General features: G+C 36.8%; 1 protein-coding gene across 3 annotated transcripts in view; it reads right to left on the bottom strand.

Moving 5' to 3' along the window:
- The window catches only part of FSTL5 (follistatin like 5), a 288,154-nt gene that overhangs the window by 210,261 nt on the left and 59,363 nt on the right, over positions 1-18,530 (bottom strand). For all 3 annotated transcript variants that reach the window (XM_086611644.1, XM_086611645.1, XM_086611646.1), the window contains exon 3: positions 3,162-3,410. In XM_086611644.1, coding sequence (XP_086467770.1) covers positions 3,162-3,410 — 249 coding nt within the window. The remainder of the gene's footprint in view (positions 1-3,161; positions 3,411-18,530) is intronic.

The raw sequence follows: 18,530 nt of genomic DNA, 5'->3' as shown, positions 1-18,530 counted from the left end.
AGACCACATTCACCTAGAGCACAAATCAAATATCAAAAGAAAAAAAAATGTTAAAAAAATAAATCTTAGAAATAATCCTGTTGCAGTCATTGGAGAGGCTAGACCTGTATTCCAGATCTTTTCTGTGGGCTACTGTTAGCATTTAGTTGACTTCAACTCACTTTCCCTAGTCTTCTTTCAAAAGAAAAATCCAACAGCATTTCCCCTAGTATTTGCAAAGTCTGCTTGAGAAATTCTACGTTGCTTTCACTCATGAGATCTGCTGTGTATAAAACAAACACCAGAACTTGTTTTGAATCTGTTCCTACTGCCTTATTTGATAATTTTTAGTCCTTTTATTGGAATACAAGACAGTCTACTCATACTCTCCCTCAGCATGCCCCAATGATTTTTTACTCCTCCTCCATATCCCTTATAAGCCATTAAGTATATTTGGTCATTCTTGTTGACGTCTTCTGAGGTTTTTCTAGTTTGCCCATACCCCTGGTTGAATTTGTTCATAGTCAGCTCATATTCTCACCACCCTGAACAACTTAGCAGTAAACTTTCTTACCTATGTTTCTACTTTCTCTTTTGGGAACAGAATGAAAAGCAAACATTACAGCAGTCACAGAATCGTAGAATGGTTAGGATTATAAGTGACCTCAAAGATCATTTAGTTCCAATGCTCCTGCCATGGGCAGGGACGCCTTCCACTAGATCAGGCTGCTGAAAGTTTCATCCAACCTAGCCTTGAACACTTCCAGGGATGGGGCATTCACAGCTTCTCTGGGCAATCCATCCCAGTGCCTCACCACCCTCAGAGTAGAAAATTTCTTCTTTAGATCTAATCGAAATCTGCCCTCTTTCAGTTTAAAGCCATTGCCCCTTGTCCTATCACTACACAGCCTTGTCAAAAGTCCCTCTCCAGCTTTCTTGTAGGCCCACTTTAGGTACTGGGAGGCTGCAAGCAGGTCTTCCCAGAGCCTTCTCTTCTCCATGCTGAACAACATCAACTCTCTCAGCCTGTCTTCACAGGAGAGGTTCTCCAACCCTCAGATCATCTTCGTGGCCTTTCTTTGGACTTGGTCCAACAGGTCCTGATAAACCTAGCCATTTTATTCATAGTAGTAAGAAATCTGAAGCTCACAAACAGTTTAAAAGATTCACCAAATGAAAAATCAAACAAAAATAGAAAGAGAAGAAAGCAAAATAATGCTAATATCATAAGGATGCTCCAGAAGCTACTTAAAAGCAAAAAGCTTACACATGAAGTAACCTTTATTCCAGAAGCATTCTATAAAAGTTGTAGTACAGAGGAGTATCTGTTACATTCCTGAGGATTCCTAGTAAATTGCATTTTGTCATAATGGTTGAGTGTATCACTGTGTACAGAAATAGATGTAATGTAAAACGTACAAGAAGCTCAGAGTGTAAAGAAAATATAAGATGAAGTTTGTCATGGCGAAGTTTTTAGTCTCTTAGTTAGATTTATTGGCCTAGATTTATGAAAATGAAATAACTGAAGTTAACACAAAACCAAAACCATAACTAAATCTTATTTAATATCCAGTGTGAAGCATTCACCACCCAGTACATTGTCCCACACAAGCGTCCAATTGAACTTTTCAGAAGCCAAAGAAGTAGAGTTGTGCAAGCACAATATTTTTTCCTTTAATTAAATTCTTGAGAAAATTTAATTTTCAGTGGCTTCCCTCTGCCCACACCCCACCCCATCCCCCTCCCAGTATTCAACTGTTCTACTACAAAACCTTTCATAATAATGATACTGGTATTTGTGCATGACCTGAGATGTTTGGATTTGTTAAAAAAAAAGCCCAACTTTTAATTTAAAAGACAAATTTTTCACTATATTTATGAGGGGAATTGTCTTTTAAAATTTTAAAATTTGTTCCATTTGAACAACCTTATACTAGAATGCAATCTTGAAAATTCTGATTAAAAATTAAGTGGAAGATTGCAATTTAAATGAATGCTCCCCACAAAGTAAATTTCATTTAACAGAAATATTTTAGTAGACTTCTTTCTGTGGTGATAGTAATTGTTATTTGCTCTTACTGAGAATGCAGCTATATCCACAATATGTAATAACATTCACAAAAACAGGACAGTCTTTAAAAAGAATATGAATTAATTCAACCCCTAGGTAGAGTTATTAAAAATGGCCTTATTTAAAAACATTTCCCCCCCTGCCTCCATAAGCCATCTGTCTGTTTTAACCAGTAAAAGCATGCTGCAAATCTGCCAAAGTATTCATAAAGATGTTTAATCAAGGTCTGTATCAGCAGAGTTCCAGAAACGTACAAGGTGTGCTCAAATTACATAAAAAAGAGCAAGTTGCAATTGTTGACATCTTCAGTACAAGATGCTTAACATAAGGTATATCTCGCAACATTCAGAAGATGAAAAAGTAGCTAAACTTGCCTACATTGGTGAATATGCAAGTAAACTCATCACTGAGTTTACTTCAAACCTCATCATCAGGACAACGCATAATGACTTTAAACAGAAAGAGGGGAGATTTAGATTAGATCTAAAGAAGAAATTCTTCACTCTGAGGGTGGTGAGGCATTGGAACAGGTTGCCCAGAGACATTGTGGATGGCCCATCCCTGGAAGTGTTCAAGGCCAGGTTGGATGAGGCTTTGAGCAACCTGATCTAGAGGAAAGCGTCCCTGCCCATGGCAGGAGGGTTGGAACTAGACGATCTTTAAGGTCCCTTCCAAACTGCAACATTCTATGATACTATGATTATTCAGTTCAAAGCACGGAAGACGCACTTAGCCATGAACAAGCTGCTGGTCTGTCAACTTCAACACCAAATACAAGTGCAGGTCCTGCAGCCTTACAAAACCCCTCTGAAATCCTAAATTCTGTTTTTCCTGTAACAGATTAATAGCCTTCGAGCTTTGGGACTGTCAATACATTCAGATAAATGCGGTCAACAGCCACACTTGTAAGACAAGCTGGCATGGATTAATTTCCAACAGACAACTAGTTTATTCAGGTTAAAAAGGGGTGATTGCCCAGAGCCCTGACTACAAATAAAAATGAGAAAAAAAAAAATCCGTAAGATATCTCTGGATTGAGATACTTACTGTATTAACTCCTTGAGTCATTTATTCACTGTATACTCTCCAGATATTGTTCAGATGTGCTTACCTTTGAAGAAGCAATCTTCGTTGTGTACAATGGTGACCTTCTGCTTTTTCAGACAGGCAGCCCTGTGCACTTCACAATGGTTTTCATAGAATTCTCCATCAGAACCACACACGGGCTTGTAATGTGGCTTGCAGTGCTCCATGCAGAGACACTCAGCTTGTCCAGTCTCCTCGTTCACAACGCAGTGTCTACCCAGCCCACAGTACTTGTTTTCACATGATCCAAAATGGCCATCTTGACCCATATATCCTAAAAAAAAAAAAGTAGCTTTGCTATAATAATTACATTTTCTTTAATTGCATGCAAGATACAAAAAGGATTGCATTATGTAAATGAAGTGAGAATATGTCCTTTGTTACATCCTTGCTTAACATAGGTCAGTCTGAAGGGAAACAAATTTAATCTTATTTCTTTAATCTTTACCATGACTAGGTATACTTTTCCTTATTGTCATGTGCTAGATTAACTGTAATTAAGAGCAACATCTACTAACAAGATAGGATTTACTCTTCATTAAAAATATTTCATAGAAAATCATGTCTTTTTCAATATATATCAGTTTGACACCTGAAGATAACTATGCTATTGCATATAATAGAACAATGCATTCTCTAGAATTCAAATCATAGAATATCTCAAGTTGGAAGGAACCATAAGGATCATAGAGTCCAAATCCGTGCTGCTCGCAGGGCTACCTAAAACTAAACCATACCACTAAGAGCATTGTCCAGACGTTCCTTGAACTCTACCAGGCAGATAAAATAGACATCAAGACTGATACGCAGGAATAACTAGAGTTGGGTCAAGGCTCTTAACCAACATGGAGAAATAAAAAAACCCAACTCTGTGGTGGCAATAATGACATTTCAGGGAACAGAGCATGCTGGAAGAGCAAGACTGATGTATCAATTGAATGGCAGCCAGGAGGCGTCAAATGAGTCTCTAGTGGTGTTTCAATGAGACATGGGATTTGGAGAGGGCTGCAGTAGAGGTAAAGGAGTTTCTGCTGGCCACAACTCTCACTTCCTTCTGCTTCTAGAACATGGAAATGGATTGTCTACATTAGGCTACCAAAGCCATCTGTCTACTTCCTATTCTATCTGTGCTGCTGCCACCATATAAATATATACTATTTCCTTAGTATATCCTTAGTTTCCATCTTGGCTGCCATAGAACTAACTGTGCAGTCACTTCTCGGCGAGGAAAAGGGTATGACCAAAAAAAAACCCACAAAATCATCAATTGGAATTACCAAAACTTCAATTATGTAAGTGCTCTGATACCATAATGGTTTCCTAAAATAAGTGTAAAAATACTGAAACGTCTCCAAATATAGGAATAGACACTGCCCTTCACAGTTCCTCCACCTAATTCTCTTGCTGTACACTCCTGATCTCCAGAACAAACACCACCTTGATTCCCAAATACTATATACATCTAGTATCCTAATTCCTTGCAATACTTTCCTCATCCTCACAGCCTAGCTGAACAATACTTCGCTGCCCCATAAAAGAAATAATATGAACAAACAAATGGCAATGTGTAATTTGGTAGTATTAGATTAATTTTCTGTAGTGAAGACCTAACGTGTTAAAACCATAGTTTCTTCTAAGCACTAAGAATTTTTTTTTCACTTTAGTGGCTGAAGTAAATTCTTACCACTTTTTCTTCTTAAGCCTACAGGCCTATTAGACCTAAGGCAAGAGTGTGTTGATTCTTGCTTTCCCATACAGCAAAAATTTTCTGCAGACAAATGTACTACAGAAAGCACACAACCATGAAATTTGGCTCTAATACGATAAATCCTTTTTCTGTATTATTTTATAACAATTTGAGCACAAAGTTGAGAGGACTACATATTCACCTCAGATCTTGTATATCTGATATAACTACATTGCAGCGATTTTTATACACATGGATGAAACAGCATAAGCAAGATGGTGAGTTTAACTGTTCACGCACCAAACTGACTTGAAATGGGCAAACACAATTCAACATTGAAAATTTCCCATAAGTTTCTGAAAATATGACTCCTCCTGCCAATGTATCACCACTATATACATGCACCAGACATTAACTGACAGAAATAAATGTAAATCAAATTTCCTTCTACTACTGCTAACCTCAAATAAAGTCTTGCAATGTCTAAGAGTACTTTAGAGCACAGGTCAGGTACACACGTTACAGAATTACAGGACTTCTTTGAAGTGATAGAACTGTTGCAGTTTGAGGCCAAAGTCCATAAATCATTATTATTTCTGCTTTCTGAATTGGAAGATAAAGATCTCGATCTGACAACCATTCTGAAATATCGAGAGGTGTGTGGTGACTCAACAATGCACTGTGCTGTATATTGCTGTGAAAGTAGAAACCGATTTAAGACTTCACTTGGGACTTCATTTTAGTACTATAATTGAATCTGATGCCTGAATGCAAAACAGCTCCTTTCAGATGAGGAAGAATGATTTGCATAATATATATTGATATTTATAATATTGGTATATGTCAGTGTATACCAACCATGAACATCAATCAACAAGCAAGCCTTCTGTCCTAATGAAAAACTATATTACTTTGTTATGAAATGTTTATAAATGTCTCCATTTTACACCATTAACTATTTCAAAACAATACATACATTTGCATACATTGCTGCACACACAACTCCTTCTACTGAAGTCAATAGTAAAATTCCCATTGACCACAACAGAAGCAGGAATCTTTCTTCAGGTGTTGTCTTTGCCTTAAGCTCAGCTATTTTTAATGCCTTCAGAATGTTTAACAAGCACTGTTCTGTGCTATTTAGGAACTTGCAGATCTTCTCATGCATTTGACAAAAAGGAGCAGTTATGCAGTGTTAAGTGCTTTATAGTACGTATTTAAGAAAAAACAGTTTAAATGTTTATTCTTAAAAAGTCCACCAACTAGTGGTTACCAGATCACTCATAGTGAAAAAAAAAAAAATAAAATTTGTGTAATTTCAAATGAGGTGACAAAATTCTCACAAACATAACTTTGATATAAATTTGAACTAAAAGTGCACACAATTCTGAAAATGTAAACAAAACAATAAACATTAAATATCTACTGCAACATTAAAATAAATAAGTTTAGACATAAGTAATTTTTTTTAATAAGCTAGTGACACAGAACTCTAGGAATTTTAAGACAACAGAAAACAAGGTTATATGTAATGGCATGGATTCGATCTTCATCAGTTAAGTCAAAATGCTAGCTTTATTGTAGAGGATCAAATCAAACTAGCAAGAGGTGCAGGGCACATGCAGTCATCTTGGATTTTTTTTCTATCACCCGAGTAAGCGATAAAGCACTGTGACTGAACAATAAACTACAAAGAACTATTTGAAGTACTACTGAGAGAAGTTTTTCCACAGATAGTTATGTTTCTGCTTCACATTTCATAGGAATTATTAGTGAAATATTGAGACAACAAGACTTCCAATTCACAGGAATAAGCCAGTGAAACAAAGGAAATACCAGATGTTTTAAATAGCTTTAGTAAAGGGCACATACTAGCTATGCATAGAAAGCATTAGCAGTTTATTGTCAAAGCTGAAAAAAACGCAAAACGTTTGACCCAAATCTGATGGTACAATGTCACTAACCTTTTTGTTTACACAAATGCCTCATCTTCAAGTATTAGCTTATTGACAAATAAGTCTTTAAAAACACAGAGACAAAAAACTGATATACAAAGAACTTTTGTAGTCACAACAAGGCTTAGTTGATAAAGGCAAGGAAAGCACAGCTTCATTATTGGTCTGACCCACTGTATTTGGTTAGACAGACCTGAGTGTTTGTTCTGAGTGGTATTAAGGGTATTCAGGACTCTTACTTATTACGCTTTCAATCAAGTTGCACTTGTTCTCCTGTCTGTACCATGGTAGGAGGAATGAAAAATCAATGTATGAAACAGTCCCCAAACAAAACCGACTTCAGCTGCTTTTCACTGTTCCAGCCCAGCTTGTAAGAATCACTGTATTTGGCAAATCCTTCATTTTACTCTATGTTTCCAAAAAAGGTAGTAGTTCCTTTAGGTAGCAATAATTTTCATCTTGGAATAGAGCTGCTTCTTGTTTAGATACAAAGCCACAGGAATTTTGTCATTATCAAACAAGAAACTTTTAAACCCACATGGGCTGTGACTTGCAGCCCATTCATGAAACACCCAACTATTCCAGCGACTCTCAGGAAATCACTACTACTGCTTTTCCTACCTGGAATTATTATTAATGCAGGTATACTTTTGATAGAGTGATGACCGAAGGCTTTTTGGGTTTTTTTTTGTTTGGTTAGGGGGAGGTTGTGGGGCTTTTTTGTTTTGTTTTTTTGTTGGCTTGCTTCGGTTGTTTTTTTTTTGTTGGTTGGTTGGGGTTTTTTTTTTAAATGCCAGCATAGATAAGTCTCCAGGGACAAAATTGCTTAGGATGCAGCACCCATTCAGAAGATCACCATCACCTCTGTCCAGGTCATAAAAAAAAAAAACAACACACCAAGTTTTTCTGCAGACTCTTCTTATATCTAAGCATTTAGATTCAGAAAGTAAACTAGTCCAAGATAAATTTAGGTTCCTATATTTGGACATAATTCAGTAATTCAGCAGAGAAGATAAGCAGCCCAGCATATTCAATATTAAGAGACTGAGAACAAGCAAATCAAGACGACAAGTAATCTGCTCACGGATGCTAATCTTTTTCATCAATTTAATTGGTATCGTTGATGCGATGATAGGTAAATCTGCATTTGTCAAGTGCCACAACACAATAGGAAAGTGTGTACTCATATTAGCTGTGTTAGCATACTCTGAATTTTCACCCAAAAATGTGTAATACCTATGCATTCTGAGAGGGTCTATAGTACTATGGAAAACAAAATATACTTTCTTCAATTTGAAAGGAAGTCAGGAAATATTTAAATTTTCATAGCTTTAAGTTAAAAAAAGTCCCTGCACTTTAAGAAATATCATTAAAAATTTATTATGCCTCAGACAGCAAAAGCAGTCACGTAACTTTTTCAGATTCTCTTGAAACTTAAACTCTAAATAGACATATAATGAAAGATCAAACAAAAATAAGAAAGTTTTCAGTTTTAAAAAAAATGGAAAAAGAGAAATTGTTTTGGCTTCTCAGACAAATTTTAATAAATACAGCTTCAAGCTGTCACTTAGGATTCCTTATAAAGGAATGTTTCCTACATAAAGACCAGTTCGACAGCACCTAGAGTTGAGCAAGTTTTAGGTCACGATTACATCATTTACACTTGGGAATTAAGTGGACGTTTTAGCATGAAAAAGGCTCACAGGAATATTTTTTTATTTAACTAATCAGTTTAGAGAAACATTGCACACAGAAACTTTGGAAATTCATGGGAGTATGAATCATCGCATTCTCCAGTTGGCCCTAGACTGCAACACATGCTGGCTTTCTGTATGTTGAGCCCCCTCTCACAAACTCAGATTTTTATTTTTTTTTTTCATTTCCCTAACAACATTATTTTCATTCATGGCTTCTATCATAACTTGCATCATTATCATCTAAAACAAAGTGGCAGCTATTTTTAGAGACAATACATTAATATCTTGTGTACAAATAATTGATGCTGATTTCTGGGGTCATAAGGCCTGTTCCCCCCTCTTTTTTTTACTTAAAATTATTCTGTAAATGACAATTTCTAACTCTACAGCTGTATTTTTGTTCAATATGCTGTCTATGAAAGGCCCAACTCTAATGTCAGTAAATATTCAGTGCATCCTTAAGTTTCACATGAAGAACAAACATCTCAGGCAGACGGATGTGGAGAAGGAGAGAGGAGGAAAAAAAAAAAAGGAAAAGAGGATTGATCACCACCCACCATTAACACTGGTAGGTCATTAACACTGAGTATGATCTCAGCATGAACTGTGAGTGTCTGCTCATAAATATTAAAGCTCTAGACTTTTTTTTTTTCAGGCTGAAGTATTTTAACACCAGTTCTTCAACAAATTATGATATCACTAGCAAGAACAGCTTGCAATTACACTGACTGAACATGACACTAAATCTGCATTACTCATTATCCAGCACCCTTGATATACTCACTTCTTCAATAATTCAGCATTTTTTATTTTAGTTAGGCATATTTTGGGCAGGGGACAAAATTTAAAGAAAATAGTGGATTATTTGAGAGTAAATTAAAATTATTTATGATTTGTCAACACAATGCTTATGATAATAAAGTTCCACCACAGAACTAACAGCACATATCTTCATAAACTAAAGAGACACGGGATTTTGAACTCTCCTTACCAACGTATTCTCTAAATATGGTATTAGCATGTCTCACTATAGCACATGCCTTGATTTCAAACTGTAGCATCTTTGGTTGATCGGGTGTTGATGTGTAAGCCTATGTTGTAACAGACAATACAGTTTTAACAACTGACTACCAAAATATTTGCATTTCATTTGCATTTGGTTAGAGTAACCAGCTTAGCCAAGCTTTTGGATACGCTACTAGGAATTTCTATTTCATACATTTTTCTTAAGAGACAGGACCTCGGAGTATGGCCACTTGGGGCAGGGTGATGGTGCGGAGAGAAATTTCACTTGTGGCCATGTTCATAGATTTGTGTGCAAAGTAATTTTAATGTGTGTCTTCTATAAATTATATAGAGACACATAAGTATTTCTTACAAATTCTTAAAGTGACAAAAATATAAATTCATGCTCCATGTTATTCACTTTTCTTTTTCTGTGCCTGACTTACTCTTAACGATTACGGAGTACCTTCAATTTAGTCTTTCATACCACTAACTACAACATGAAGCTTATAAAAGCAGAAAGAAATATACCCCCCGAGCTCAAAAATCACCTTTGAAACCCTAACTTTTAAAATCTCAGCCTTAAACATAATCTAATCTCACATTCTTTTCAAAGTAATATTAAACTCAGAGGTCTCTCTTGTCTTTCCAGTTAAAAGTCCTTTCTCTTCACATTCAACTTTTTTTCTCCTTTCTCAATTTGTCTCCAAGCTTAAGCACAGGAATTAAAAAAAAAAATAAATCAACTAACTGTCCAATACCTTCTGAAGTTTTGTGTACATGCAGTAGGGGAGGCAGAAGAATAATACAAGAGGAAGAGGGAACTATGGCAAGAAATTATAGCTGAGAAAGATTACTTAAATAGTAGCATTTTTCCTGACTGCAGAATAACAAAGCTGAGAATAAACAACCAAGGTAAAATAGTCAATTCCAAAGCTCATTTCTCTTAACAGTAACAAAGAATCTCTTGTTTGTCTAATAAAATTTGGTAGAGGAGAAAGGAATAAGATTTGTCACATCAAAGTTATGAAGAAAAAAATCTCATGGAAGACAAAAATCTTAAAATTACGGTCCTTCACCACAAGAAAAATCATTATAGTAGCAATTCAAACACAGTCATAGAGTTTGAATACAATTATTATTAACAAAGCAGAGAAATGCCACCTGGAATAGATCCCCATTCATAAAGGTAGAAGAGTATTCGTAAAAGGCTGATCATGTGAAAAATTTTTCTGAGTTCAACAGTACATGGAATTACAGATGAACAAGTCTGAGGTACTCTGCTGCCTTGTGCTGTTAAGGTATAACATTGTAATGTTTAGGTAAAGAGATAGGATCTGAAAGAATTTCAAAAGATGACCAATATATAAGCACAAGAACGTGCTGCATCACTCTAATTAACCACAGCAAAATATCTGCACGTATCCAGTTACCAAAAAAAACCCCACAAAAATAAATAAATCAGTGGATAAAATGTAAGGGACAGTTTAAAACCACAAAGTAGGATTAAAAATATGGAGTTCAAGACAATAATAGCAGAGAGATAAAACAATGCAAGGTTTACTTAAATCAATATTTTCCATCGTCTAATGATTTAAAAGTGTAGAATAGTTGTACAGGAAGACCCCTTTAAAAAAAAAAAAAATAACAAACAGGAGCAGAAATAAACTTTTGTTAGAATATTGTTTTTCCTCCCAGGAGGCTTTCCAAAGTAAAGTGCAAAACTTGCTTTGAAGAAGACAGAACAAGAGTGAGCTACTCCCATTTCCACACCAGAAAGAGTTCCTCTTAACAGCTCTGTCAAGCGATCCTGAGCCGCGTACTCTTTTCCGTAACTCTGCCAGCCCTAGCTGTCATTGAAAGCAGCAATTCGGGTCTCTTCAAAGTTTCTCGGAGTCAGAGGCAAAATAGACGTTCGTATGGGCAGCACTAGTGGTTCAAAGATGGAAAGGCAGGAAAAAAGACAAAACAAAAGGAAGCCCCACACCCACGCAGGGGCAGGATGAGCACCTGCGGCCGCAGCCCGCGGCCATCACCAGCTCCCAGCCGTATGAGGGACAGTAAATTGTACACATGGCTGATCATTAGTCTTACCGTGCCATGTGTTTTTTCCAGCATCAATGCACCTACCTGGAGTACTTCATATAACAGTTTACTTTGCCTGTGACTACAGTCAGTTTTCCACCGGGTCTCTCCTCTATCCTTCCCTGCCCGACCCCTCACCACACTCACACACACAAAAAAAGCCCCTTCATTGTAGGAGGACTGGAAGTACTCGCACCTCCTTAGAATTCGACTGAAGTCTTCTAGTGTGCTCAACGTTTATCGGTGAGGACTGACTAACAGAAACAGACATTATGCCTTTTTTCACCACTGAAGTCAGTCTAACTACATGTAGGAGAACGTTTGTCTTGTGTATTCAAACAAAGTTACTTTCTGGTTCTCCTGTAGAGGTAAATTAGGGACAAAATAGGAGAAAGCGCCACTCTTCTAAAGGAATAAATATGCAAAACTACAGTGAGTTAAAGGAGTAGATAAAACCTGTGATGCCAAGGAAACTTTAAGTGTTACACATTCAGCTATTAACCTGAAATACTGAAAACCCCAAAAGAGAGTAATATTTTGGTCAGAAACAGTCAGCTTAGCAACTTTGCCCACGTGAATCTCTTCCTCTTACCAGCACTTTGAAGCTATCTTGCACAAACTTCACACAATTCAGCTTCCTCAGAAAAGAGAAAAAGCAAATCATACCTCCTCTGCTCGAAGAAAATTGAATACAGGGAACAGAAACAGAAGAAAACGAGCAGAAAAGAAAACACAACCACAATCAGCACCGCAGAAAAACATCTTCTGCTTATTAGGCAGAAACTTTCCTCGCCTTCCAGAGCCTTTGCCCGCTCCCCCCCGTGCCTCACGGGCTTCCTCCGCTGCCGGTGCCCGGGTGCCGCCCGCCCGCTGCCCCGGGGCTCGCTCCCCGCCCCGCCGCCGCCGCTGCCCCGGCCGGCGCCCAGCGGCAGCTCCGGGGCAGCTGCAGGCGGTTTCACGCCCCCCCACCCCAGGGCGCTCAGCACATGCCCAGCCGTCTCCTCCTACGGTTCAGACGACTTCCTGTGAATTCCTACCTCTATTAACTTCCTTGCTCACTTGCAGGATCATTAAGCATCTGCTTTGATATCAGAGCTCAAGAAATGACTAAGATGTTGCTGTACAGCCTTCCCTCTAGAGCAGCGCCCTGTTCACGTTTCTGCCTGAACCGAAATCAATTTCGCCCCTGAAGCGCTGCTGGACAATGCTCCAGCCCCATGCCCAGGGCCCAGACAGCGGGGTCTTGTGTGCAACCTCACAGCCCAGGGGTCTGCCGGTTCCCTCAGGTGAAATTACTCTCTCCTGGCCAGGACTGTTCACGTGCTTGGGAACCAAGAAAGTGTCATAGAATCATAGAATGGTTAGGGTTGGAAAGGACCTCAAAGATCACCTAGTTCCAACCGCCCCTGCCATGGGCAGGGAAATCCTCCACTACACCAGGTTGCCCAAAGCCAAAGTCTCTTTCGCTCCTAAGAGGCAATCTTCTGGCACTATACAAAGCCTTGTAAAAATCCCCTTTGTTGATCATCCTCCTTATGTTTGACCATTTCTTGTGGGCTCAAGAAACACTACTTGTCTTATACACGAGAATGGAAAACATACAGAGGCCTGAAACAAACAGTTGAACAGATCTGGAATAAGAGCGCTGCTGGGTCTATGCATAAATATGGACTGATGTCCTTCCAGCAGTTTCAAGCCAGCAATTCATTACTTCCAATTAAATCCTTAGTTGTACCTAGCATTTACTGTATTTTTCTTTCTCACATATTATCTTTGCCTTTTGAAAAATGTTTATTATTCATTTAACATCACACCAGTGGCTAACAGTGTATCCTCCAAAACAAAGTGGGAAATGACACGTTTGCCTCATCACAGATACATGAACCTTTATTCAAATGGCTGATTGCTTTTCAATTGCAGCACAGCAGGCAATCCTCTGTTCTGTCAAATGTGTTACCCAATGTCACCAAGAGCAGGAAACGTGCATCACAGCGACAGCAGTTTTGAAAAGGTCACAGTTTGAACAACCTTTCGCACATTTTAATGCTTACTTGAAATATAGCTTGCTGAAAACCACAAAGGGCTAGCTTAGTTCTCAGTCAGACAAAAAAACCCCAACCTGAGTATTACTCACTTGTTATCTAAAAAACAAACTTACTAGTTCTAGCAACAATGATCAAAATAAGCAGAACTCTCAAATTATTGATTGAAATTTCCCTTTTACTTAGTTAAAAATTAGAAAGGCTGTTAGGATTTGGACTCGAGAACCAGAGTAGTAACTACTGTATCACACAATAGTATTAACTGTTCCTCTATGGTAACTTTTCACAAGAAGAACATATTTGTCAGTTTTGAGTTAATAGTATAATAAAAGACTACTGTTTCCTGCATAGGCATATGTGGCTTTCCCTGAGATTAAATATGCTCCTATATGAAACAACATTATGAACAGAAAATTTAACTTATCCCTTGATCAAGTAGGTGGCATTAAAAAGGTCATTTAATTATCCATGGTACAAAGTAGCATACCATAATCCAGGTATTACACAATTCCTGTGTTAGACATTGAAACAACACTGTTTTATTGGGTTTTTTTACTTCAAAGCACTCTCTGCAGAAAAGAGCTGTGATGGTTTTCTGCTACCTTCCCCAGAGACCTCTACTAGAAAAAGTAGCATAGACACTGAGCAGCATTTAAATCATGTGGTTAAATTGCAGCATCATTACTGTTCAAGGAAAGCTAAAAGAAACGTTAAGCATTTTCCGTGTTACTGATCAGAAACATTTGCTCCTAGTAAGTTTGACATTGTCCATTTTTTTTGATTTGTTGTAAGGAACTGTGGTGGGTTGACCCTGGACGGCAGGTAAGTGCCTACCCAGTCGCTTGCTCACCTCTCCCAGGAATTCAGGAGGAGTTCAGTACGGAATTAATTCACCAGTTCCATCCTTAACTACCAATGTGCCCCTTCCTCCTCCCTTCCCCCAGCTGTTGCTGCTGAGCACAACGTCATATGGTATGGGATATCCCTTTGGTCAGTTCGGGTCAGCTGTCCCAGCTGTGTCCCCTCAGCTTCTTACTTTTATAGTGGGAAAAAGAAAAGGCCTTGATGCCATCGAAGCACTGTTCAGCGATAGTTAAAATCCAAAGCTGTCTCACTGTCTTGGTCGCCAATCTACAACACAGAAATATGTTGGCTGATATGAAGAAAATGAACTTCATCCCTGAGAGACCCAGTACAGGAACACAATGTGAGAGCTTTGTAGGCGTTAGTACATCCAGCAAGGTAAGGGGGGGAGGGGGGAGGGAGCAGGAGGAAGTTAATCTAAGCTGCTAATTAGTTGAATTTTTTAGGAAAAAGTATATTTAGAATAATAAGATAATAATTTTTGAATACAGAGTTTCTAATTCAATTTCTTTGACTAAAGTAATGAGACTAATATTATCCATGTCCTTTACCTGTGTGGAATACAAACACACGAAATTTAATATTGTAAGGGTTACTGAGGCAGGCTATGATCTTTACAAGCCCTTCAGAAAGAAAAACAGCAAAACACTGCACACTTGTATTGTATAGCTGAGAATAGCTCTCAAAGACACTTAAGCAGCTAACAAACTGACACCTGTGACCCGCGTGTGGATTTCTGAAAGAAAAAAACAACAAAACTGAACAAAAAACCCCAACCACCCCTACAGAATGTAAATATCATTCCAAAAGCTATTCAATATCTGAAAACGCTGTTTTAGAGACAGTAAAAGAAGTCTTAAAAAGAATGTCTTTAAAAAAAATAGACATATGCATGGTGAAGCAGTACCATTTGCTTCTGGACCCTGTTAAAAGAAAATGGTCATCTCATGATCATCTCAGGCCTTAATTCTGCCATTTTAAGTTAGCTATAAAGTGATGCATAGCGAAATGCACTGTGTATACACCTCTTTTGTGAGAGCAGGATTGAGCCTATCTGCTCTCTGTATTTGGCAAAGTTGTGGTTTTTTCTAAAGAAGTTAAAAGTTAACCCAAAATATCTACAATTATTGAAAACCACTCTCAAAGCTAGACTATACTAAAATGGAAAAGCAAAATGCTTTTCCAGATCTCTGTTCGGAGAGGGAATTTCTCCATGAAAACAAAAAAAAACATGGAAAAATGAAGAATCAAAAATCTTCATTTTGACATATGATATGAGAATATTTCTTTTTGAAAAATTTATAAAAGCAATAGTCCACATAAACAAACTATTTAAAATTATTTCTACAGCTATGCATGCCTTTATACACTCATTAAACATTAAAAATTACCTGTTAAACCAGAGATGTCCATTCAAATAAATATAAAAGTAATTCTTTCACAGAATATAATGCACTAGTGAGATGATTCCGTCAAGCAATGTGACTACTGAAAAATTTTTCTACTTCCATGCGTAAACTAAAGATATTTCCTGTGAAGTATAATTCTTAAAATAAATAAAAAAAGATTAAAGAATAGTTTTGTTGCTAAACCATAGTAAGACAGTTTCAATTCTGTAAGTTTGGTTCTCTTTGTAGAAACAGTTCACTACAGAATCGATTATTCTTTTGCTTCTTCTAGTAAATATGTAAAAGCAAACTAAAGTAAAAATACAAACCGTCCTATCTCTAACATCATGGAAAATCAATCTTACACGAAATGCATATATATCTTTATGAATGAGAAAGTATTTAGCTTTCAACAGAAAGAAAAATTCCAGTCAGATATTCCAACTGACATGTTTTTTGTATTAGCTGATATAACTTTCGTCTAGTGACAAATCGACCTTATCATAAACATGGCAAAAATACTATTCTTTTTTCTCGGGTAATATTAGAAATTGATAAAACACACTAGCATTTCTACATGTGAATTAACCTAGGCCTACAGTGATAGATAATCATTAAGCATTTCAGAAATACAAGCTGTAGCATTAATTGTACAAAAACATAAAGATCATTTTAAACTACTATTCAAGAGAGTACCGTCTACAAGAACATCTCTAGTGATTCATAAGCGCCACATCTCTGGTTTGGCTGTTGCATTTCTTCCCGTTGGAAAATGGCAGAAAGTTAAACTGCCAACTATGGTCAGCGCAGCTACCAAGTCACTGTCAATTGTTTCAAAGCTTTAACTACTGAACTGCAGAAACTTTTCAAATGAACAAAAATGAAAATCCTGTTATGATATTCGGTTGTATATGTAATTTCCAAAAGTAAGGCTAATTCTCATATGCAGTAGTAAAGCTAAGTAGTTTGTTATACATCATACTTCCTTAAGTGATTTCAAGTAATTTATGAAATAAGACACACAGATATAAATTTACTTTTTATAACTAGAGAAATAAATATTGCTGTGGGAATAAGTGTTTGGGGCTACTTAATTTTTTTTGTAGTATACTGAATTGAAAATTATTGCAGGTCAACAAACCTTGTTTATGCTTGGCAACTCCATGTTATTAATTGCAACAGAAATAAACATTTCCTCATAAATCCTTCTTAAATTGCAATACCTTTGTAACTAAATTTTTACAATTGTTTTTATCATAAACAAGTTAGTTAAATGACTGAAAGTACAATGCAGAATATTTTTTCCTCTGTGCTTAAGGGCCACCAGCTGATCTTCCAGTTTACAACAATTGGAAAATTGGTAAAGAAATCTAAGATCTCTGTGAATTGACTAATTTAAAGTTAGTGGAATGACCCTGGTAACTTGCTTAGTTTTCCATAAACCAGTATTATCTTTACACTGTACATTTATCCTTACACACAAGTATAACTGAACTATAAGTGTATTATTTTCTTTTTATTACAGTACTGTAAGGTAATATTCATGTAATGCTTATGTACATATGTACATTTTAAGTCATGGCAGAGTTTGTTTTACTGTCTTAATTCCATCTTGTATGCAGATGGAATTAAGTAGCACAGTACTACTACGAAAACACAAGGAAAGTACAAAGGAACAGGAATAGCTATGCGCTTCTTCTAAAGCAGTTTAATCTACAAATTTTCATAGCTATTTCTGAAGAATTTGGATGTCAGTGTACTTCTAGTCATGCTGATTAGCATGAACTTTCTGTTAATTGTGTCTTTAAACCTATCTGTTATTTTACACAGAATTTAATCTGCATCAGTTTTTGAATGTCCAAACAAAGCTAAATGGCAGTTTAATAGCCTTGCTATACATGTATTCACAAAGGAATTTCACAGAATTCTGTTAGTGCTACAATTTCTAGGAAACAGCAAAATTATGGAAAATGTATTTGTGTGTAAAGCTCTCTGGAGATCACATATACCTTTCTTGGAAAATAGTTGGAAAGCCCATCACCTAGAAAGAATGCTGTTTATTTCCTTTATAGTTGTTCTTAATTTTCCACCTGAATTTAACAGCCAGTGTAAAGAATATTCATAAATATATATGGCCTAATTTTTTTTCAACATAACTTAACTGTAGTGGAGCGATTTTGTTTGAGTATTTAACTCAACTTAACTTCCTCCCTCTTCCTCACCCCCACAAGAATTATATGCCTTTCCATCCCATGTTTCCCTTCTTGAAGGAACTTATTTGAGTGGACAATGGTCTTGACAGTAATATTCCACTTACAGGAACAAGAAAAAATCATCAAAGTTCTGTGGATTCTGCAATATAGGCAAGTCAAACTGACTTTTTTCAGAGCTAGAGGGAGGCTTGCACGCTCTCCCGCAACCTGCTACATGTGTGCTATGGTACAATGGACACTGAAGATTTTCAAGGCAATGATGCCAGCTGAAACAGATAAGAATGTGCTTGCCTTGTATCTTGAACTCATTCATATTTGATCAATTTATATTGATCAATTTAAATATAACTCTACATTACACAAGTTTCTATCTGCAGTACTTGTAGAACTCTTAATATTGTTGATGTAAAATATGACAGGTAGTGAGCAGGTAAAGTCTGACACATATTTAGATAACC

This window comes from Tauraco erythrolophus, chromosome 5 (assembly GCF_009769465.1).
Source record: "Tauraco erythrolophus isolate bTauEry1 chromosome 5, bTauEry1.pri, whole genome shotgun sequence".
NCBI classification, from domain to species: Eukaryota; Metazoa; Chordata; class Aves; order Musophagiformes; family Musophagidae; genus Tauraco; species Tauraco erythrolophus.
The sequence above is the reverse complement of the archived record's forward strand: the minus strand, read 5'-3'. Positions and strand labels throughout refer to the sequence as shown.